This window comes from Pongo abelii, chromosome 7 (assembly GCF_028885655.2).
Source record: "Pongo abelii isolate AG06213 chromosome 7, NHGRI_mPonAbe1-v2.0_pri, whole genome shotgun sequence".
Lineage (NCBI taxonomy): Eukaryota > Metazoa > Chordata > Mammalia > Primates > Hominidae > Pongo > Pongo abelii.
Window position 1 is genome coordinate 68420964 of NC_071992.2, and position 25903 is coordinate 68446866.

Sequence of the window (25903 nt, forward strand, 5' to 3'; positions counted from 1 at the left end):
CTCCGCCTTCCAGGCTCAAGCAATTCTCCTGCATCAGTCTCCCGAGTAGCTGAGATTACAGGTGCCCACCACCACACCCAGCTCATTTTTGTATTTTTAGTAGAGATGGGGTTTCACCATGTTGGCCAGGCTGGTCTCAAACTCCTGACCTCAGGTAATCCACCCACCTCAGCCTCTCAAAGTGCTGGGATTACAGGCATGAGCCACCGTGCCCACCCTATTATGTTTATTTCTTAAGCATTTAGTAAACTACATTTTATTACTCTCCACCCCAGAGCCCAGTGGGTCTGATACCAAGTGGATGATCTCGGCCCACTGAAACTCACACTGCTATTGGAATAAACAGACATTTCTCATCTTCTCAAGATGCAACTGAAGCACCAATTATTTTCACATTATACAAATGCCCAATATCATGAATGCTTGAAAAAAAGGTGAGAAAAGAATCTTTCCAGCTGGTGGATTACAAAATATCATTAAAAAGACAAGATATTTGATAATTTTTTAGAACTAGAGTCAAGTACTTCATTTATGGAGCTATTGTCTAATGGGGGTAATCTTGCTAACCATATTTCAAAACAAGTTGAGTCAATAGCATGTTAAGCTTTAAGAACTTGGAATATTCTGAAATATGATTAACAAGTTCAGCACTAGTACATACATTTAAAGAATGCAGCAGCTGATGAAACCAAAAAATGTAATTTGAGAGTAAACTTTTAAATATTCTAAAACATACAGAACTATTGTTTGTTTGTTCTAAAGGTCTTTTTCTATCTTAATATAAATAATTCAGATGAGTTTACATAAAATATCCTCATAAGAATTCTACTGTTTCGTATTCTAAACGTGGCTGTTTAGAAGCTATTAAAATGATATCACACTATAACATATTATGATTCCACTTATATTGCTAAAAATGGTTAAGTTTCACAATGCTACTTATATGAAAGTCAATATTCTTTAATCTGTGTAGCAATATACCCTCTAGAGTTATAAATTCAATGAGCACAGAAACTATGCCTATTTTGGTTTCCTTAATTAGGAAGGTCATTACCGTTTTTAAAAATAGAAAGATAACTTTGGAGAATATTTATCAGATTTCTAAGTGAGGAAGCTCACTCTTCTCACTCTTTTTTATTTTTTTACTTACCTGACTAAAGGAGGAAAAAAAGAGAAAGCTCTTTTTTTTTTTCCTTTGTTTTCTTTTTTTGAGATGGAGTCTCGCTCCATCGCCCAGGCTGGAGTGCAGTGGCACGATCTCAGCTCACTGCAACATCTGCCTCCCGGGTTCAAGCCAATTCTCCTGCCCAAGCCTCCTGAGTAGCTGGGATTACAGGTGCCCGCCACCATGCCCAGCTAATTTTTTGCATTTTTTTAGTAGAGACAGGGTTCCGCCATACTGGCCAGGCTTGTCTCAAACTCCTGACCTCGTGATTCCCCCTGCCTCAGCCTCCCAAAGTGCGGGGATTACAGGTGTGAGCCACTGCGTCCGGCCAAGAAAGCTCTTTCTAAGCATAGAAGTGGTGGGAGAGGCCAGGCTCTGTGGGATTACAGAACTCACGCCTGTAATCCCAGCACTTTGGGAGGCCAAGGTGGGTGGATCACCTGAGGTCAGGAGTTTGAGACCAGCCTGACCAACATGGTAAAACCCCATCTCTACTAAAAATTAGCTGGCTGTGGTGGTGGGTGCCTGTAATCCCAGCTACTCAGAAGGCTGAGGCAGGAGAATTGCTTGAACCAAGGAGGTAGAGGTTGCAGTGAGTCAAGATCACGCCATTGCACTCCAGCCTGGGCAACAGAGTGAGACTCCATCTCAAAAAAAAAAAAGGGGGGGTGGGAGAGACAGCAAAGGTTTCAGTAAAATGTAAGCTCCATACGGCAAGACTCAACAAATATTCCTACAGATCATGTAAGTGATTAAAATATAAACTAAAAGCACCAGATGCCATAAAGAGGTTAAAGAGAATGATAGTATTCAGTGCTGCTGAAAAGGTGGTGAAAATGGTATTCCTATATACTGCCAGGGGGACTCTGAATTAGTCTATATTCAATAATGTTTATTAAAATCTCAAAAGTACTCATATCATCTCATTAAATCTATTTGAAGGGGCCAGCAAATAACCAGAAATGTTCACACAGATGTTAATTCTGTTTTCTTAATAATGAAAATTTGGAAACTAAATTGCATGCCCAGTAGTAAGATTTGAGTAAACTAGAGCATGTGTACCTATACATAGCATTAAACCATATTTTTAAAACTCTGTAGATGGAAAATACCCATGATAAATGAGGAAATGCAGGAGACAAAATAGAAGATGTCACATATCACAGTTTCAGAAGAAAAAATACATACTACATATGCATGGGGAAAAAACTAAAAAAATCATTTTTATCTCATACTTTGTAGTATTAAGGGTGTTGCTTTTACTTCTTTATTCTTTTCTGTATTTTTCAAGTTTTCTATAATGAGAGTTTGTTACTTTTCATGATGACTATAAGTTAAAATAGAAAAATTAATCCAGTTTGGTCAATAAAAGGTTTGTGCCACTATAAAAACAATTTAATCTGTATTTACACATGCTATGCTAGGCTTTGAACAAAGGAACACAGAGATATTTACCAGATAAAAAAGTCTGTGCTTTAACAGAACAAACATGATTCTTTTGGTAGCTCTTTCCCTCAGCAAGTATTATGCCCTACTGTGTGGGGAACACTATGTCTAGTCAGATACAGGTGGCTCTTTTGAGAAGTTCACAGTCTAGTGAGATAAAGAGACATCATCACATTATCATTGTACAAACTGAAAAGTGTTACATAATGGAAGCATTAATATATTCAGAATCCTGTGGGAGCACAGAAAATTGGACATTTGTATTTAGATTCAAAGGCAATACAGTTTGTCAGATTAAACAGAGAAGAATCTCTTATATCAGTGAATATGTTTAGTTACAAGTAACAAAAACTTTACCCTGCCTGATAATTCTCCAGCAAAATAATATATTGAAAGGTAACTGCATATGGCTTGGAAGACTGGACAATTGTACTTGAGGGCTGGCCAGGCTGAATCGCCATCAAAATCAAGTAGTTCAGTGAGCGTGCTGTTTCAGCTTGGCCCTGGACCCCGCAGCTTACTTTGTTCACACCCAGCTACCCAGAGCTGCCACCTCTTTTCCTCCTCATGGAGCTGGCTATCCCTGCTTCCCCCGAATCTCTCATTCCTGCTGGAGGTCTGGGGTAGCTACATCGGCTTATAACTGAGCTTTTAGGCCATGGGCAGGTGGCTAAATGTAAGGGAGAAGAGCAAAGTGAATTTGTGGCATTTTTAATCTTCTATAATGGGAGGGATTACAAGCCTTGTAAAATGGGGAATTCCTGGAATATAGGAAGGTGGTTTAGATGCCAGACTCCTTTAACAAAAATAAATAAATAAATAAAGTGTAGCTGTACAAGCCATGTAAGAGAGTTTGATAGAGCTTTGATATTGTCACAATGTTTTAATTATTAGAACAACATTCATTATACCAGACTTGTGCTATTAAGTCATATATGCAAAGGGGGCACATTCCCTAAGGATGAGTGTTGGGCATTAATCATCAGGGTGTGATTTCTGGACTTCTATCAGGGGCCACAGGTGTTTTGTGCCTCCTGAAGAAAAAGCAATGGAACAGTTTTATTCCTGTATATCATGTATTTTTGAAAAGTAAGATTAATGCTAAATTGTGTTTGATTCTCAGAATCATGTTACCATATTAAAGGTTACAAGTCCGTTAAAAGAACTCAACTGGCCAGTACAGGTGATAAGGTAAATTCGTTTTATTTTTGTGTTATTGCATTTATTGAGGACAAGTATTAAATTTGCAACTGGGGGGCAATTAACTGTCATGTTATGCTCTCCACCCAAACTTATGAAAACAAGTAATTGGATCAAAAGTGTTTCTTAAAACTACAAAAGCAGTCATGAAAATAACACACATGTAAAACAAGAGTGAAAAGGGCTCCACGTTAAAAAGTAGATGTAAACCTGCACACTGAGAAAAACCTGATAGGGATCAAAGAAAAGGATGGATAGGAAATGTGATATTAGTACATTAAATCCTCACTTAACATCAATAGGTTCTTGGAAACTGACTTCAAGCAAAATGACATAAAACAAGCAAAGGACATTATTCGAGGACCTGCTGTCACTTAAAGTCTCAGTTTCCAAGAATCTATGGATGATGTTAAGTGAGGGCTTACTGTATCTAAAAATGTATCAGTGGACCAGCAAAACATTTACTTGCAGTCTCCAGAATATTTTTGTTATAAAATGTTGTCAACTGACAAAGGTTACTGTTTGATGGAGATGGAGATGGAGAAAAGGACAAAACTGCAAGAGACAACATTCTGACACTTCATTCCTGAGAAACTTGTAAAAACAAAAAAGTCCACCACGAAGTTAATGACAAACATGTTCTTAGAGAAGCAAAATTTAATGTGAAAAATCCCATGATAACAAAAAGAGTGTAGAAGAACAACTGCTATTGCTTGAAGTAGCAGACACTTTACTTGACAACTGAACAATCTACTGATTTACTTGCTTCAGCAAACACCTAAAGAGTGCTTACTATGTAGCAAGCATGACTCTAAGTGTTTTACATTATTATTATCAATGAGTATTAACTCACTCACTCTTCACATTCACAGAGGAGGAAACCAAGGCACAGAGAGGTAAAGGGACTTGCCCAATCTCACAGTTACTAGGTGGCCAAGCTGGGATCTGAAAACCAAGCAAGCGAGTTTAGTCTAGGCACTTAACCACTGCATGACTCTGCATTGGTGTCCATGTTGCTAAGTAACTATCCATATATGTACCGTGTAAACATGAAAAAAAAAATATGTCTGATGAAGTGCTGAGGTAGACTTCCATGACAAGTCCACATATAATCTGAATATCTCAAATTCTGGACAAGTTTCTAACTCTTGCATGATCTGGACTGGAAGCAGTTTTTTGAACTTGGCACTAACAAAGGACTAGCTATGTGCAGCAGAGTTACGGCTATGTGGATAAAAAGTCTGTACTAACTGAATTGTAAGTCCACGATGTGCCTATTCACCACGTTACTGTTGAAATACTCCAAAGTGCGAATATGACATTAGAAGCACATGAGAAGCTGTTTGAAGGAAGGAATAGGGAGTATAAAACTGCTTTTCCAATCAGAAGTGCACCACTTTTTTTAAATAAGAACTTAAAACTCAACTTCTTCACTGGCATTATTTTTACTGAGGTAATAGAAAATGGTCACTGTTAGCTTTACCAGAATATAATGCAGGAGACAGCACTTTTACTGATAATGCCAATATAGATAATTTCTTTTTTTTTTTTTGAGACGGAGTCTCGCTGTGTCACCCAGACTAGAGTACAGTGGCGCAACCTAGGCTCACTGCAACCTCCGCCTCCTGGGTTCAAGCGATTCTCCTGCCTCAGCCTCCCGAGTAGCTGGGACTACAGGCTCACGCCACCATGCTTGGCTAATTTTTGTATTTTTAGTAGAGACGGGGTTTCACCATATTGGTCAGGCTGTTCTTGAACTCCTGACCTCGTGATCTGCCCACCTTGGCCTCCCAAAGTGCTGGGATTACAGGTGTAAGCCACTGTGCCCGGCCAATAAAGATCATTTCTATCACCTTAAGTGACTTTAAGTGGCATATCTTAGCAACAGTTGCTATCTTGAATAGGTTAAACCTAACATTTAAGTTCCAAATACCTCAAATTTGAGATACCACAATTATTTTTTAAGATAACTGACTTGTGGTGAAAATGGATCTATCACAAAGCGTGTGAATTTTTCCAAGTGTTGAAGTTTCATTTTTATTCATAAGGAAAAAAAATTAATGAGGGCTATAGTAAAAAATCATATCCAAAAGCTACAACTTTTGAATATAAAGAAATGTTTTTACACTACTGAATGCAACCAACAAGTAGGCTGGGAATCCTTCTCCTGATATCTCACAAGAGGCAACACTCTATTTTCTTGCTTTTGTTTGAATGGGCTGGTCAACTGAGTGTCTGATGAAGTGCTGAGCTGGACTTCTGTGAGAAATCCACATATAACCTGAATATCCCAAACCCTCTGGCCAAGCTTCTAACTCTTGTAGCCATTCCTGCCAAATGATAGTAGTAACTTAGCATTTTCTAATTCAGTAGCAATAAAGGGTAAGAAAAGAAACTGAGTATAGATACTTTCTTTTTTTTCTTGAGATGGAGTCTTGCTCTGTTGCCAGGCTGGAGTGCAGTGGCACGATCTCAGCTCACTGCAACCTCCGCCTCCTGGGTTCAAGCAATTCTCCTGCCTCAGCCTCCCAAGTAGCTGGGACTAGAGGCACGTGCCACCACACCCAGCTAATTTTTCTATTTTTAGTAGAGATGGGGTTTCACCATGTTGGCCAAGGATGGTCTCGATCTCTTGACCTCGTGATCTGCCCCCCTCGGCCTCCCAAAGTGCTGGGATTACAGGTGTGAGCCACCGCGCCCAGCAGTCCTTTCTTATGACTCAAGAAGTCTATTCTAGATAACCTGGTAAAAGATCAAAAACAAAATAATTCCAATACTTGACATGAAAGAATTATGTAATTTAAAATGTTTGAGTATTATGATTAATCTTTTAGAAAACTTAGTTCGAATTGTTGGTCTGCAAATCCACTGAACACCCATAAAGTTTGGGGAAAAAAAAAAAAACCCAACCCTATAACCATGAGAGAAACCATGCCTTTTTTTTTTTTTTCTGAGAAGTTTCAAAAAGCAGAGTCTTAATGAGGAGAAAATAATTCGAAAACATATCTTAAAGCAGAAGGATCCAGAGCTTGAATAGAAAATAAGTTATGCTGGTGAGAGGCTTCAGAATAAAGAACAACTATATTGGTCCATGATGTAAATATAAGCCACTGGGAGGACATAGAAAAGAATTAGCATGGCCACAGTTTTGGGCCAAAAAAGACTATTTTAGGAAAAGCACGGAGGATCGACTGCAGCGGATAATGGTAATAGGAAGTCTAACGAAAGTACAGCATGATGGGAGAGATCATCCTTCTTAGGGAGAGACAGTAAGGCAGGGAGAAAGAAAGGAACGGGGCAGTAGAGCAGAATTACGTGAAGGCATAGCAGGTTTCTGCCTTGGCAGCAGGTTAGATGTGCACAACATATCCAAAAGAAACATTTGAAACACCAGCTGAGGCAGTGCTGTGAGAAGATGAATTCTTCAACAAGCTTTTCACTTTCAGGGTTTTAAAACTATCATATTTTTATCTTCATTTGCTTTTTAGCGGTTATAAATCTAAGAGGGCTCTATATACCATCTATCCGTCTGTTTTTCATATTTAACACATTTTAGATGAGTTATAGACCTTGGCTATTATTAGCTACATTTATATTTGCCTTATCTAAAGATCTTTAATTTTCCATAGTAAAACCAATTATTTTTTAATGATATTAATTTTGGACAGCTCTTGATATTACAGTGTCAACAACTATGAGGATCTTAGTTTTTACCCTACTTGCAGCTAACAAGTTAGCCTGCCACAGTTTCATGGATCCCGGTAGAAGACATGAGACTCCTGGGTCCGAGACAAAGGATAGTTTATTGCTCAAAGCAACAGAAATAGCAAGATACTAGCATTTTAGTGCTGGTCCCCCAAGCCTCAATTTCCACAAGCAAACATAAAGGAAGCCAGATGAGCCCTGCACACTGTGCATAAGAGGAACCCTGAACTTAGAGAAACCCCAATCTCTCATATGGCAGTAAGCACATCTGCCCATTGCTCTTAGGCAGACAAACCTCTCTGTAAAGGGCATTCAGTGCCTCGTCTTGCAAGAAGTCAGAAAGATGAGAGATAGGACTGCAAAAGGCTTATTGGGAAACAAAGAAAAAAGGAAGGCATGAGAAATGTCTTCCTACAATATCAACCCCTCATTTCTACACCATCTTGCCTTCCAAAAAATGTATCCATAAACACAACACTTGTGGGTGGTTCTGATGAATCTGGCTGGCACAGGCTGGAACCAAGTCCACTTAATTAGTTTTATATGCCATTTCATTAAGGCTACTACCTACAAGACTCTAAGCACCAGGATAAGGCCAACCTGCAGCACTGACCTCACCACCCATGTCCCCCAGGGCCCTGGACTCAACCACCTAAACAAATGCAATGAATCATCAGAGTCTACAAGGACAGCCTCCTTTTACAGAGCTCTCTAGACTTGTCTGAGGACTACATAATCTACTGGTAGCGTTTCCTGAAATACTTGAAGGTTCCTTATGACCACACACCCCTGAAGCGCAAGTTATCATCTCTTTGAGAAGATGAGTTAATGCCTGGCTTCCATAAAGTATAATACCAGGGTACTCATTGTGCCCCTGGAAAGTGGTTTATCATCGCTGGGGCCACCCAAGTGGGACCTTCATGAGTTAGTGAAACAGGCTGGGTGGCCTCCTAGCTGGATGATAAACCTTAGGAGTCCGAGTTCAGTTCAAATAATTCAGTCCTTATTTTAAGGCGAGACTGGCCTATTTGTCTATGCCACCAGCCAGAGGACATTTGTCCGTACCATGGAATGGCTGAGGGATAGCTTTGGAATTGGGGAAATACAGAGCTGTTGACAGCCATTTTGCTTAGGAGGTGCAGGAGCTACCATTATCTCTTCTGTTCTCAATAAATTTTTCAGTAAGGTTAAAGGGAGTGGCCATGGTATAGCAGTGAGAGCTGCCTCGCGGTGGGTGACAGGCCCAGCACTCAATTAAACAGAAGGCACTGGCAACAGCTTGGGAGATCTCTGTGTTTTCCTTTGAGGAAAGCTCTAGAGGCAGTTCACTGGAAACAAAGATCATTGATGTCCCTATCTCCCCTGTATCTCCAGGGTCTGAGGTATTCTTCAGATGCTGAGGTTGCTGTTATCCTTCCACTGCTACAAAATCTATGTGCCCCATTCCAACAGCTAACTTCACTATTTTTTAACCATCCCTTAATTGTAACCAGATATTTGGTCTGAAAGGGCCAAGTACAAAAGGGACAACTGCATTTCTGCAAAACTTGCAGAAATCCATTAAGTTTCCATCTTTAGTGTGCATGAGTCACTACAGAGAGACTTGGCAAGCACTAACCAAGCAGCCCTCTCCCTTATGATTAGGTTACGGGGGGGTGAGGGTGAGGGTGAGGGTGGGGGTGGGGGTGGGGGTGGCGATTCTTTTCCTAAGGGCCAGATAAGTAAATATTTTATGCTTAATTCATCTCTGTAAGTACAAATAGTAGACAAAAAATAGCCAGTGCTCGCAAAATGGCTACTGAATCTTTAACACGAAATATCTAATGTGATCTACACAGTAGTATTATGCCAGTGTACTTATATTTTTATACTACTCTTTTTTTTTTTGAGACACAGTCTTGCTCTGTCGCCCAGGCTGGAGTGCAGTAGCACGATCTCAGCTCACTGCAACCTCTGCCTCCTGAGTTCAAGCAGTTCTTCTGCCTCAGCCTCCTGAGAGTAGCTGGGACTACAGGCGCATGCCACCACGCCATTAATTTTTTTCTTTTTTTTTTTTTTTTTTTTTTGTATTTTTAGTGGAGAAGGGGTTTCACCGTCTTAGCCAGGATGGTCTCCTGACCTCGTGATCTGCCTGCCTCGGCCTCCCAAAGTGGTGGTATTACAGGCGTGAGCCACCGCGACCGGCCTATACTACTCATTTTTAACTGGGTTTATCATAATTCTCACTATTGTGGCAATCTTGATTTCATTTACTTTGTTACTTCCTTTGCTAACCTACTCCATTTTAGATAAGTACATTATTTAGGACTCTACACTGAAGGTTTCAAGAAACCAAATGAAATGAATGGCTTTCTCTTACCGTTTGCCTCGTGGATAATGCCGCACATATTCTCCAACATCGTGAGCAGCAACAGCTAAGACTTGGGGATCATCTGACACTTCCAAAAGTTTTGTCAAGATTCTGAAATAAATTTTATCCAAAGAGAGATCAAGTTCTAATTTTTCTATAGAATACAACAGAGCACAGGTATAATGAAGATAACTTCCTGAAAATAGACATTTATTAATATATTCATATTCTTCTAAGGATTTCACTATTACACATAAGTTTGCAGTTTTCAAACCTTCAAACCTTCATACATATATAACAAGCTTCTTTCAGATTCACAATGTATACCATGCACAATTTCCAAAATATCAGGGACTCCCCCCCTCAAGAAAACTAGAACATGAATAAAAGTTATTTTAACACAAAACTACCAATAGATCTTTTCTAATTATATATATTTTCATAAGCCATTTATAAACCCTAGGACCTACTGGTACTACTGGGACAAGTGACTTTCAGTGCTAGATGATAAAGAGGGTGGACTGAGCACTAAGCACACACGTCTTTCCCTCTCTCTTGCCCCAACTCTAACAGAAGAGTGGAACATATACTTTCCAAACAGTGAAGTCCATAACAGCTAGAGAAAAGATGACAGCCCAAATCCACCATCCTGTCACCTTGCCCTTCTGGTACTTTCTCCAGTACAACCACATAGAGTAAATTGTCACTGGAGCCTGACGGGTACTTCTGAGAACAGGAGCCAGGAACCAGCAGCAAAGAAGGCTCCCCCTGCCCTGGCTTCTGCTACCCTCCTCAAGGACCACTGGGGGTGGGTGCAGCTACCCAAGATGTGCATGTGCCCTTGGGAGTGAAAGGGGAGGGAGATGGTGCTGCTCAGAATCCAAGGAGCTTGGAAAGGACTACCTTCCTCATGTGTGCAAGCAGAGATCATTCAAGGAATAGGTTGCTCCTCTGTTATTTTAATGCTCAAGGGCCTAGAAATAGATGGAAAACTTCTCAATTCATTCTAAAAGCAGAGCATAACTGTGATAACCAGTCAGAATGAATATTTTTTAAATGGCTTGGTAGAAGACCAATATATAAAAACAACTATTTCTAATACCCCAGCAACTCAGAAATAGATACACACAAACTTTAACAAATTAGCCAACTGAACCCACTAGTACACTAAGAGACAATATTCAGTTTTCAGCTCAAATGTCATCTCTTGTATAAGAGCCCACGATTACCCTAAGGCAGTACTCTCCCCACCATTCTCCTTTCCTACTCCACTGTTCTTCATAGTACTAATCACCACCTGCCATTGTAATATGTATTAAGACAGTCATGTTAAATGACTTCAAGCCATAGGAAGTAAAAATGACAGGTCACAAATTAATACATTTAGTCTGATAACATGTATAAGTAAAGGTATACAAAGATGTAGGTAAGGTATGTCTAGGCACCGGAAGAGACTATGGCCTGCTGACCCTAGTTCCTCCTCAGGAAGAGTCTGAGATTGAAGAGCAGTGTAGAAACCTTTCCACTTTAGTTCTCTCTGCCTTCAAGATGAAACAAGACATATTCAGTTTTTCATATATCTATTTATATTTTTAACATTTCAAACTATGTGTGTTTTTAAAAGGCTAACTTGCAAATTATTCTAAAATTAAATTCAACTGAAACATTTTGATAATTTCAAAAAATTACTTCTATGTTTTTATTTCAATAATTTAAATATTAAGAAATTTTATGAAATTATAAGCAAATTGCATTAACGAAAATTATTTAAAATATAACATTTGTTCTCAAGAAAAGAAAAATAGCTCAGAGTCGTCAGAGCTATGTGAAATATGTAAAATTTTTCACACCCAGAAACAAGAGTGTGGGTCCAAGGGCAATTATTTAAAGGCGTTCTGTCCCTAACTATCCCACTCAATTACCCTCGTGTTCCTGGAATTTGTGATACAAAGATCAATGTACAGCTAATCAACAGTTTATGTCATTTTAATGTAAATTCTTGGCAAACGACTAAGAAGTGCCTCTTCTTTTTCCCTTAAAAGCCCACTTGTAACTGCTACTAATTGGAGTGCATATTCAAGGCAAGTTGAATCTATGCTCCCAGGTAGCCATCTTCAAGCTTTGAGCTTGAACAATCTCTGTATTTAATCTTATTTTCTGAATTTCGTTATTTAAGACTGACATTCTGAATACATCAAACCAGAAGTCAGGAAATAACAGCTCGACTCCAATCCCAGATGCCATCTGTTTTTGTAAATGTTTTACTGGAACACAGCCAGGCTCATTAGTTTACTTGGTGTCCATAGCTGGCACTGCAATGGCAGAGTTGAATAATTTGGGACACAAACAAAATGGTTCAAAAAGTCTAAAATATTTACTACCTGGGTCTTTCCCAAATCACGTTGCCAATCCCTGCCTTAAACTATTCTCAGTGACTTAAGCCATTCTCCATATGGCTGAGACCCTGATACCCAAAATACGGTGTACACACCAGCAGCATGGGCATCACCTGGTTACTTAGAAATGCTGTTCACAGACCCTAATCTAGGACTACTGAATTAGAATCTGCATTTTAACAAGATCTCCATTAACATTTGAGAAGCACAGCCTTAAGAGTCAGATAATGTTAGAACTGGAAGGAATCACAGACTTTCTAGTCAAATCTGCAAAATGTGGACATGATTTTAATTGTTACCCTTCAGGACCATTAAGTCCACTGAATATCTTCAGCAACAATGAAAACATCTTTGTATTATTAGCTGTAAACCTGCTGAGCATGCTATTTCTGTGTGAAATCGTCAATTAAAATGTTCAAAAGAACAGGTTCAAAAAAAGAGATTTTATGGTATACAATGAGAGAGTTCCCTCCAAGATGTCTCTGAATATGGTTAAGTCAACAATAGATTCATCAATCACAATCCAAACCTCTATTGCCACATTAACCACAACCCATGATTCTATCAAATAGTCCAATGGATCCAGGCAGCAACACACCACAGCTCTGTAGTTAGACCAAATGTGAACTCTGCCTCGACATTAGCTAGAAATGTAATCTTGAAAAGCATCTGTTCAAATCAAATTAGAATTTACATTATTATTCTAATTGATCATTCAACAAATATGTTCATTCTCTTTCACAATGTTTTCCCTCAGTTTTAGAAACTTGTTTTCTCTCTCAGCTTTTGCTTTTCTTCTATCTCCATGGCTTCTTATATTTCAGAATATTTTCTTACTCAAAATATATATTTATTTCAAAACTACTAACATACAAGCTACAAGGCATTTTCTGTATACTTCAAAAGTGAGAGGGAAAAATTAACTTATATACTTGCTAAGTCTGGAATTACCTGACGTAAGTGTGGTTATCCACAGATAAAAGGAAGACCAGTATGCATGATGCTTTTTAAACAGCAGAATCAAATAAAGATTTCATCCAGATCTATCTTACTGGGCAGCACTAGTACCTGTCATTCATCTCATGCAGATAATTTATAAGAATGTAAAGAATGTCAGGTGACCATCAGGTCAGGGGGTTGTTAAGCTGCCACTCTAAAATAATAATTGGTTGCAGCTGGTGCCAGGGAAAGACAGTCTCCCAACAGATAGAAAACACCTGAAGCTGGTGATCAGCAGCTTCCCAATAATATCTCAAGAGTGGAGTTGGCAGGCTCAAGCATGCACACTAAGGTGCAAAGTGGCAGAGTTTAACCGGTATATGACCTTCCCCTAGGAATGCTCAACTGATAAGGGAAAAATGCCTCAAGTGAGCACGCACACAACTTCAGTAAACATACTGTGCATGTGGCCCCTCCCAAGTGCTGGCAGGACACTGAACATGACAGCCCAGCCCAAGGGAAACATCGAGGGAGGAGAGATGGAAACCCTGGAACCATGCCAATGTATAAAACCCCAAGTCAAGGATAGAACAGGGCACTTGGATCTCCCGTCACCCACTTGGCCCTCTTCCAAGTGTACTTTATTTCCTTACATTCCTGCTCTAAAACTTTTTTAATAAGCCTTCACTTCTGCTCTAAAACTTGCCCTGGTCTCTCACTCTGCCTTAAACCTGTTTCTGCCCCTCAGCAGAACTATTTCCTCCAAGGAGGCAAGGATCAGGTTGCTGCAGACCCATACAGATTCAAAACTGGTAACAACCCCACTGACAGAACAGACTCCCTTCTGAGCCAAGGGGACTCCAGAGAAACCTCAAAAACTGAGTTTCAGGCTATGATGGGAAGAGGGATCAGACAAAACTCATAATACCCCTTCCCTTTTGGAGTTTAGGCACAACTGGCCACCATTAATGTAAAACAGAAATCAACTACACTTTCTCAGGGCTCCTTAAGACTGTTTTTCCCAAGATGATGCTCACTCATATTGGCTCAGAAGAAACCTCTTTAAAATATTTCACAGAGTTTGGTTTCTCCATTAACAAGAATAAAAACTAAAGACAAACAAACAATAATTTCAAATTTCTCATCATCATATAAACATAAAAGAAAAATACCATATACCAGCCAGGCGCGGTGGCTCACGCCTGTAATCCCAGCACTTTGGGAGGCCCAGGTGGGCAGATCACGAGGTCAGGAGATCAAGACCATCCTGGCTAACACGGTGAAACCCTGTCTCTACTAAAAAATAGAAAAAATTAGCCGGGCGTGGTGGTGGGCACCTGCAGTCCCAGGTACTCCGGAGGCTGACGCAGGAGAATGGCGTGAACCCAGGAGGCGGAGCTTGCAGTGAGCCGAGATCGCGCCACTGCACTCCAGCCTGGGCAACAGAGCAAGACTCTGTCTCAAAAAAAAAAGAAAAGAAAAATACCATATACCATTGTTCCTGGTTATTCAGAAAAATCACAGTGTCATACAAAGGTAAAGGGAGTAATCTGAAGAAGCCACAAAAATTAAAATCTAACACCAGAAAATAGAAAGTACCCTTTTCAAAAGTCTCTTTAAGTGTATCATAACAAAGATAAACACAATGCTTTTGTAATAACTTGTAAAACATTCCCCTCCATTATATTCAAGTTTTCTAAACACTAGATTTAAAAAAAAACTCCAAGCTCTTTCTGTTGTTAAAACTCAGTCATAAGGTAACAATGAAAAACTAATCTACTCCTTCCCACTTCCTATTCTGTCAGTCTTTCTGACATCAACCACTCACTCTGATTTGCCATTTTGTTTAAATGAGAATAATGTATCATTTTCAGTAATACACAGAAAATGGAGTCTAAACAACAGAGATAGGTGGGCCTAAAAATACTCCATCTGGATGCCTCATTTAAATGACAATAAGAGGATTTCTTAAAAGTATAAATCTATAAGGAAGGACAAAATGGGAGGTGAAACAAAAACAATAAAATATTGAAGCGGAAAGTCAGAAGAACAAATGTTAAACATGAGAAAACCAAATACCAAGCTGGCAGAGGAGTAAGCCAAGGAGCAACCTGATTTACAATACGGAACTATTTATACCAGTATTTTTAGATACCAGACTCAAACTTTGCTGCCTCATAAGACAACCATTAGCCACATGTGGTTTGTTTTAAAGTTAAATTGATAAAAATTTAGTTTCTCAGCTACCAAGAACATTTTCAGCGCTCTTTAGTGACAAACTATTGTACTGAGCAGCACAGATATAAACTACTTCTATCATCACAAAAAGTTCCATTGAAGTTGAGGTAGAAGGTGAAAAACTGTAATGCAAGATCTATAGGAACACTAAAAAAAAAAAAATCATACACAAAGGAATGAATTTAATGAAAGACAAGAGCATAACATTATCCAAAGGAAATCCTACATGAATGAAGGGATATACTACCATGTTCATGGATTGGAGGACCCTCCTTCCAAATTAAAATAATATCAATTCCCCCTAGAATAAACTATGGCTTCAATCCCAATCGAAATACCCGTCAAATCATTTGTTTGACAAGCTGATTCTAAAACGCATACAGAAATGCAGGAGTCCAGAAAGCACCAAGATACCTTGGAAGAACCAGCATGCTCATGCTCATACTATCAGACACCAAGACAGAAAATAACGAACAGCAATTAATATAACATAGTATTGGAGTAAGAATAGACAAATAGATGATGGAATAGAACAAAGAATTCATAAAGACATTTGCATAGGAGAGGTTCTAACCAGGGCAACTGGGCAAAAAACAGAAATAAAAGGCACCCAGATTGAAAAAGTGAGAAGTAAAACTCTCTATTCACAGATGACATAATCTTGTACAGTTGACCATTGAACAGCACAAATCTGAACTGCATAGGTCCACTTACACATGGATTTTCTTACACCTTTGCCACCCCTGAAACAGCAACATCAACATCTTCTCTTTCTCAGCTTACTCAACATGACGACGAGGAGGATGAAGACCTTTACAATGATCCACTTCCGCTTAATGGACAGTAAATATATCTTCTCTTTCTTATGATTTTCTTAATAACATTTTTTCTCTAGTTTACTTTATTGTAAGAATACAGTATATAATACATGCAACATTCAAAATATGTGTTAATCAACTGTTTGTTATCAGTGAGGCTTCTAGTCAACAGGAAGTTATTAGTAGTTAAGTTTTGGGGAAGCTAAAAGTTATATACGGCTTTTTGACTGTGGGGGAGGAGGGTCAGCATCCCTAATTCCTGCATTTTCAAGGGCCAATAGCAGACAGAAGATGCAAAGGAATCCAATAAAGACAAAGGTTTTATAAGTTCAATCTACAAAACTCAATTGTTTTTCTATAAACTTGCAATAAATAATTGAAAAAGAAGAAAACAACTTCATTTACAATAGCATCAAAAGGACAAAATATTTAGAAATAAATTTAACAAAAGACATGCAAAACTTATATTTTGAAATCTACAAAACACTGTTGAAAGAAATTAAATATGATCTAAACAAATCAGAAAACATCCCAGGTTCATGGATCTGAATACCAAATACTCCCCAAACTGATTTACAGCTTCAACAGAATCCCTATTAGAGTCCAAACTGGGTTCTTTGTAGATTTTAACAAGGTGATTCTAAAATTCATATAAAATGTTAAGGGACCCAGAATAGCCAAAATCATCTTGGAAACAAAAGAGCAGACTTCCAGTTTCTGGTACAGCATGTAAAGAGCTTGGAAATCATCACTCCAATCCTCACAGCAGGAAAAAAAAATGCTGAACGAAACAAGTCTTCTTAGATCCATCAGGATCCATCAGAGAACTGAGGTCCCAGGACAAACCATCTCCCTGGAAGCTAGAGAGATGGGTGACAGAGAATCAAAGCATATTGGGAGCAGAAATTGCTGTTGGATCTATCAACTGGTAGAAACACTTAAAGGGTAACTGACTAATTGTTAAAGACTGAACAAGAACTAGCTAGAGAAATAAAAACCCCAAAGAGTCCAGTCTTATGGAAGTTAGGTGGCCTTCACAGTGCTCACCCAAGGAGAAGTGGATAATCTGAATAGGCCTATATCTATTAAAGAAATGAGTAATTAACAACCTTACAAAACAGAAAGCAACAGGCCCACATGTTCTCACTGGTAAATTATGTCAAACATTTAAGAAGGAAACAATACCAATTCTCTACAGTGTCTTCCAGAAAAAGAAGCAGAGGGAACACCTCTTAACTCATTCTATGAGACCAACATTACCATAATCCCAAAATCAGAAAAAGACACCACAAGAAAGGGAATTTACAGAGCACTATCTCTCATGAACATAGATGCAAAAACCCTCAACAAAAATATTGGCAAATCAAATCTAATAACATATAAAACGAATTATAAACTATGACCAAACAGGATTGAGTGCAGGTATGCAAGGCTAGTGTAATATTTGAGAATCAATTAATGTAGCCCATCACATCAATAGGCTAAAAAAGAAAAATCATATCAACAGAGTCAGGAAAATTATTTGACAAATTCAACATCCATGCATGATAAAAACTCTCAGCAAATTAGGAATACAGGGAAACATTCTCAAGTTTATCAGATAAAGATGGTGGGCAAAAAAAAAAAATCTATAGTTAATATCATACTGAATAATGAGAAAACAGATGCTTTCCTCCCTAAGATCAGAAGCAAGGCAAAAGGATGTACCCTCTCATCACTCTATTCACCATCATATTGGAAGTATCATTAAGCGTTAATAAGACAAAAAAGGAAATAAAAGAAATAATTACAGCAAAGTCGCAGGATACAAGGTAAATCTATGAGTCAGTTGTTTTCCCATACACTATCTCTGAACAACTGGAATTTCAAATTAAAAACACAGCACTAGGCCAAGCACGGTGGCTCATGCCTATAATCCTAGCATTTAGGAAGGCAGAGATGGGAGGACTGCTGTGAGGCCAGGAGTTCGAGACCAACCTGGGCAACAGAGTGACATCCCATCTCCATAAAAATTAAAAAAAATAAAAAAATAGCCGGGCATGGTTGTATGTGCCTGTAGTCCTAGCTGCTCAAGAGGCTGAGATGGGAGGATCTCTTGAGCCCAGGAGTTTGATGTTACAGTTAGCTATGATCACACCACTTCACTCCAGTCTAGGTGACAGAGCTAGATCCTGCCTCTTAAAAAGGGGGGGAAAGGCCAGGCACGGTGGCTCCCGCCTGTAATCCCAGGACTTTGGGAGGCTGAGGTGGGCAGATCACGAGGTCAGGAGTTAGAGACCAGCCTGGCCAACATGGTGAAACCCTGTCTCTACTAAAAATACAAAAATGAGCTGGGCGTGGTGGTGCGTGCCTGTAATCCCAGCTACTCAGGAGGCTGAGGCCGGAGAATCTTGCACCCAGGAGGCGAAGGCTGCAGTAAGCCGAGATTGCGCCATTGCACCATTGCACTCCAGCCTGGACAACAGAGTGAGACTGTCTCAAAAAAAAAAAAAAAAAAAAAAAAGGCGGGGAGGGGGTGGACAACAACAACACACACACACACACACACACACACACACACACACACACACGACCATTAGCATTAGCACCAAAAAAAAAAAGAAAGAAAGAGAAATACTTTAGTATAAATGTAACAAAATATGTGCAAGATCTATAAGAGGAAAACAAAAGCCAAATGAAAGAAATCAAAGAAAATTGAAACAAATAAACAGATATTCCACGTTCACAAGCAGAAAGACTCTATACTGTCAAGATATCAACTGTTCCCAACTTGATTTACAGATTCAATGCAATCCCAATCAAAATCCTGGCAAGCTATTTTGTAGATACTGACAAACTAAAGTTTGTTTCCATATATTCTAAAGTTATGGAAAAGCAAAAGACTCAGAATGGCCAGCACAACATTAAAGAACAACAAAGTCAGAAGACTGACACTACCAACTTCAAGATTTACTATAAAGCCGCAGTACTCAAAAGAATGTGGTATTGGTAAAAGAATAGACAAATAGATCGCTGAAACAGAACAGAGAGCCCAGAAATAGACCCACACAAATACAGTCAACTGATCTTTTGACAACGGAGCAAGGGCAATTCATTGGAGCAAAGACAGTCTTGTCAAAACCCACAGAGCTATACACAAAGTTGAAAAGTTCATAATGAGGAAACTACACAATACAAAGAGTGAATCCTGTTGCGGGAAGTCAGGGACCCCAAACAGAGGGACCGGATGAAGCCATGGCAGAAGAACGTGGATTGTGAAGATTTTACGGACATTTATTAGTTCCCCAAATCAATACTTTTGTAATTTCTTATGCCTGCCTTTACTGCAATCTCTAAACATAAATCGTAAAGATTTCATGGACACTTATCACTTCCCCAATCAATACCCTTGTGATTTCCTATGCCTGTCTTTAATTTAATCTCTTAATCCTGTCAGTTGAGGAGGATGTATATCGTCTCAGGACCCTGTAATAATTGCATTAACTACACAAATTGTACAGCATGTGTGTTTGAGCAATATGAAATGTGGGCACCCTGAAAAAAGAACAGGATAACAGCAATTGTTCAGGGAATAAGAGAGATAACCTTAAACTCTCACCACCGGTGAGTCGGGCAGAACAGAGCCATATTTCTCTTCTTTCAAAAGCAAATGGGAGAAATATCGCTGAATTCTTTTTCTCAGCATGGGATATCCCTGAGAAAGAGATGCGCACCAAGAGGTAGGTCTCTGAACTGGCGCCCCCCCCAGGGTGTACCTGTCTCTTATGGTTGAGACTGCAGGGGTGAAATAAACTCCAGTCTCCCATAGTGCTCCCAGGCTTATTAGGAAAAGGAAATTCCCACCTAATAAATTTTGGTCAGACCGGTTATCTCAAAACCCTGTCTCCTGATAAGATGTTATCAATGACAATGGTGCCCGAAACTTCATTAGCAATTTTAATTTCCCCTAGGTCCTGTGGTCCTGTGATCTCGCCCTGCCTCCACTTGCCTTGTGATATTCTATTACCCTGTTAAGTACTTGATGTCTGTCACCCACACCTATTCGTATACTCCCTCCCCTTTTGAAACTCCTTAATAAAAACTTGCTGGTTTTTGTGGCTTGTGGGGCATCACGGATCCTACCAACGTGTGATGTCTTCCCCAGACGCCCAGCTTTAAAATTTCTCTTTTGTACTCTGTCCCTTTATTTCTCAAGCCGGCTGACACTTAGGAAAATAGAAAAGAACCTACGTGATTTTCGGGGCAGGTTCCCCGAAAGAATCCTAATGCAAACTATGTATGAACTTTAGTTAATAATAACATATCAATATTAGTTCATCAATTATAACAAATGTACCACACTAATGCTAAAAACAGGACGTTAGAAACAGGAAACTGTGTGTTGGTGGAGGTAGAGGTAGCATATGAAAGCACTCTACTTTTTGCTCAATTTTTCTGTGAATCTAAAATTGTTCTAAAAATTAAAGTCTATTTTAAAAGTTGTAGTAAAGTATATATTAGTAATTCTCACACTGTGTGTGACAGCAAACTCTAGTAACAATTTAAAATATCTACCAATTAGAGACTCATTAAATAAAGATACACTCTTTTTTTTTTTTATAAAAAGAAAAAAGGTAGAAGAGTCATACTTCCTGTTTTCCAAACTGACTATAAAGCAACAGCAATCAAAACAGTGTGGTACTGCTATCACAGTAATCTTACTGACCAACAGAGAGTTCAGAAATAAACCCATGTCTATAGTCAACTGATTTTCCACAAGGATGCCAAGGTAATTCAATAGGTAAAGAATAGTCTTTTCAACAAATAGTACTTAGGACAACTGGATAACCACATGCAAAAGAAAGAAGTTGGAACCTTACTTCATACCATATACAAAAATTAAATCAAAATGGATCAAGAACCCAAATGTAAGAACCAAATCTATAAAAATATTGTGAAAACATGGGAGTAAATCAGTTTTGGCAACACACCAAAAGCATGAGAAACTAAGGAAAAAATAAATTAGACTTGATCGAAATTTTAAAACTTTTGTGCTTCAAAGGACACTATCAAGAAAGTGATAAGATAACCCACAAAATGAGACAAAATATTTGCAAATCACATATCTGATCTTGGACCTGTATCCAGAATATATGAAGAACCCCTACAACTAAGTAATAAAAAGACAATCCAACTAAAAAAATGAGCCAAGCATCTGAACAGACATTTCTCCAAAGTAGACATACAAATGGCCAATAAGCACATGAAAAGATGCTTGACATTATCAGCCATCAGGAAACACAAATAGACACCACAATGAGATATCACTGCACACTCACTCAGTGTGAGTGGATAGAATCAAAAAGGTCATAACAAATGTTGGCAAAGATGTGGAGAAATCAGAACCCTCATTCACTGTTGGTGGGAATAGAAAATTGTGTAGCCACTTTGGAAAACAGTCTGGCAGTTCCTCAAATGGTTAATCACAGAGTTAACATATGACTCAGCAATTTCACACCCAAGTATCTAACAGCAAGACAAATGAAAACATATGCCCACACAACAAGTCATACCACAAGTATTATTGGCAATATTTATAATAACCAAAAGGTAGAAACAACCTAAAAGTCCATGAACTGATGAGTGAATAAATAAAATGTGGTCTTATCCACATAATGGAAAATCATTCAACCATAAAAAGGAATGAAGTAGTGATAAATTCCACAACATGGATGAACCCTGAACACATTACAGTACATAAAAGAAGCCAGTCACAAAAAAATATATATTATATGATTCCATTTACATGAAATTTCTATAACAGGCAAATCCAGGTATTGGTGGTTGCTTAGGGCTAGGTAGATGGGTGGATAGAGAGGTGACGGCCAAAGGATATGGGGTTTCTTTTTGAAGCAATGAAAATGTTCTAAAACTGATTTTGTCGATGGGTACAAATATCTGCATATACTAAGAACCACTGAATTTTACGGTTTAAACAGATGAATTGTATGCTATATAAATTATATCTCACTAAAAAAAGAAAGAAACCTACACATATTAGTCATCTTATTATGACAGGTAAACCTGGAGAGCACTGGGGGAAATGTTTTCAATAAATGGAGCTGGTTCAATTAGATATCTATGGAAAGAAAAAAATAAATCTTGCTTCCTACTTTATCCCTTACCCAAAAATCAATTCCAGATGGACTGGGTATCTAAATATAATAAGTTAAACAATAAAGCTTCTAGGAGATATCATAGAAAGACATCTTCATGACCTTGAGTAGGCAAAAACTTCTTAACCAAGACACAGAAAAGCACTAGCCATACAGGGAAAGACTGATGACTTGACCTACATCAAAATTTAGAGCATCTCTTCATCAAGACACCATTAAAAAGTAAAATGGCATGCAACAGAGTGGGGACAAAATGGCTATGATGAAAATATATATATAAGACAACAACTTCATGTTCAGAATACATGCAGAACTCCTGTAGAAGGAAAGAAAATAGACTTGAACAGGCACTTCTCCAACAAAAGATGTCCAGATGGTCAAAAGGATATGAAAAGGCATTCAACCACATTAGTCAGCAAGAAAATACAAATTAAAACCATAGAACATCTAAACTTTAGAGTGACAAAAACGAGTGTTGGTGAGGATTTGGGATAACAGATATTAAGAGTGTAAAGTAGAACAAAAAACTTACTTCAAGAGTTCATAATTCTTCTCATTTAACCTCACAGCATTCTCTCTCCAAAATTTCTCAGATTTGTGCACAGGACTCCATTCCAACCTTCCAGATTTAAGTTCTGAACTGTATTCATCAAATGAACTATAAAAATGTTCAAAGAATTCAACGTTTATAAGAATCTGACAGTACTCCAAAATTAAGCAAAATAAAATGTCTTCACTTATTATTTAATTACAAAGACTGACCATCCTTCGTACATTAACAAACTACCACTAAACGAACTTTAAACAGTTTAAATAATCTTTAATAAATCATGTGAAATTTTATTCAGTGTAGTAAGGTCCAACCCTCCTGTCAAATTTGAATGCTGGGTATGAGACATAAAAATCAGCACTTGCTTTCAAAATCCTTACTCCAACATATACATGAATGTGTATAAGCAAAAAGATTGATAATCTATCAGAATTTCTACCATGACACTTGAAATACTGTATTTCCCAGACCAACAGGCAAAATAATATGTTACATAAAAGCACAGTACTTTAACATAATAAACTCATATTATACTATAAATATCACAAACTATAATAATACATCACAAAAACAAAATCACACGTATTGGCACAATATTTTACAACGTGATTACAAAGAGTGTAGACATAATTAATTGAATTAATCCATTACAGACTAAAGACAAAAGCCTCTGTACATATAACAAACTGCAATTCACCTTAATTTAAAAACCATTCACTGGAGAGTAACTTGATTATTCCAAGCTTTACAGTAGGAAAATGTTTAATGTGGTTAGCCAGTAGACAAACACAGTCAGAACATACTTGGACTTTCTCTGAAGTAAAAATTTATAAAAGATGTAACCATTCAAATACTACTAGTAATTCAGTATCACCAGGATGTACTAGATAAGTTGATCAGAGGGTACCATTTGAATAAAGAAGTACAATACTTTAATGTAGGGCCAGTTAGTATAAGAAGTAAACAAATATTTTTAATATTCATATCCTAATCCTGTAACAGCAAAAACAGAGACAAGCCTCTTTTAGCTGTGCCCATCACCCTATTACCTTTATGTAAACAGTATTTTTCAAATTACCAAATTCAAGATAAAAAATCAATAATAATTAGCTAAAACGGATTAAATCATTTAGAAAGCTATCACTAATCTTACATTTTACAAGAACAGGCCTTAAATGATTATTACGGAGAACCAGTCATCAGTGTTTAAAACATAGTAACAGAATGTATAGCTGTGAAGCCTGTTACTGGCCTGCCTATTATAATCAATGTATCCATTTTTGAAATATTTGAAAATCTAGAATAAAAATCATTTTTCTTCCTCCACAAAATCCATTACAAACCACTGATACAGATAACACCTCCCATATCTGGGAAATCTTTGGGCCTTGGGATTACGGCTGCACTGAATCACCTGGTAAATACATTTCTGGAGCACATACTATGCTGAAGGCATTTGCAGGGCAGACAGAACCTCACAACAAATCCTGCAAGGTTAGCATTTTTATTACTGTTTTACCAAAAGGAAAACAGACTTGAAAAAGTCAAGACACTTGTGCAAGGCCACACATGGAAAAAGTTGCCAAACAATTCCAAGAATCAGCCTGGCTCCAAACCCCAATCCACCTAAGAGAAGTATCTATTTCCAGAGAGTAACTCTCTTTTAAAAACATGCCAATGGTAATTTAAAAACAAAGAATACGAGTGTTAATGGAAAAGATCATCAAGATACTATGTACGAAACAGAAAAAGAACAAGATCCAAACGAATATGCAGAGCCCAATTTGTGGGTTGTAGCAGGCAGGCAGAGAGGGCCTAGAAGGCTTTTTGGAAGCAAACACAAGAGACCCGAGGGAGAGTGAGGCGAGGCAGTGAAGATGGTGGGAGTGGCATGGAGTCCCTTCCATAGTGGCTAATTCTTTACTGTATATACATTATTTACATTATTTTTAATATTAAAAAATGAGCCAAAAGGCCTTAAAAAAGAGGAAAATAAATACTTTCTCCATATACAGGCAAACCTCCTCCACTAATAAACAAACTACCTTTGTTGCTTAAAAAGACTCTAAGAGAAGACTCTTGAGGAGCTCCAGCGTGGAGTCACATCCTGAGGGAGTAAAGCCGGTCAGAGTTTAGACAGTAGAAAACAGTGGGAATCTCCGTAAATGAGAAGAGATGACACACAGTTCTGACCAACTGTTGCCATGTCAGAATGATGTCTTCACAGGAGACAATAACGTATTTTAGTGAACTCTCTTGATTTGTATAGGTGAAAACAAATTCAGGTTTTCTTAAAATGCTATGCGAGTCAAACAAAGTCCAACACATCCAGCACATGAGAATTAAAAAGAATAACACACCTAAGGTCCTGGACACTCTCTCCAAGTTTTTCCAAAAGAAATTTGATATCTTCGCTGATATCTTCATCATCGTACTTCTGCTGTTCCAAGTTCTCCAACTGTTTCAGAACTTTGCACTGAATCATAGCCAGGGCATATTCTTGGCGAGTTTCTCTTTCAGTTGATTTTTCTAAAAAGTTCTGGGTTAGACAAAGTGATAGTGAGAAACTATACAATTTGTCATGTGATGTTCACAGACCTCTGCACATTCTTTTATAGTCTCTCTCCTCCTCCTATTCTCAAGTTTAACTATCACCTTTAAGTGGATGACTCTATCTCAAATCCTTACTTCGCTCCTGAGTGTCTGTCCCATATCAGAAGCCTACTTCTGATCATTTTAGTATTTCCTGGATTACTAAACATCTTTAATTTTTGACCCAGATGAGCCCTAAAACACTGAACACGTTTACAATGAAATCCACCACAGTCCTTTTTCATGGACTTGCTCTGGCTGTGAGCTCTCATTTGTTGCCCACCTAGAGCACACACAATACTAAGAAAGAGTGTTTCTTCAAGTTTGCAACCAAGCCAAGTTCTCCAGT

The 25903-nt window shown here is 38.3% G+C and overlaps 1 protein-coding gene across 6 annotated transcripts in view; it reads right to left on the reverse strand.

Moving 5' to 3' along the window:
* Nucleotides 1-25903, reverse strand: part of ATP6V1H (ATPase H+ transporting V1 subunit H) — a 129417-nt gene that overhangs the window by 31091 nt on the left and 72423 nt on the right. For 4 of the 6 annotated variants that reach the window (NM_001132619.1, XM_009243807.4, XM_054560918.2 and 1 more), the window contains 3 exon segments: nucleotides 9876-9977; nucleotides 22945-23070; nucleotides 25323-25501. In NM_001132619.1, coding sequence (NP_001126091.1) covers nucleotides 9876-9977; nucleotides 22945-23070; nucleotides 25323-25501 — 407 coding nt within the window. 6 annotated transcript variants of the gene reach the window in all.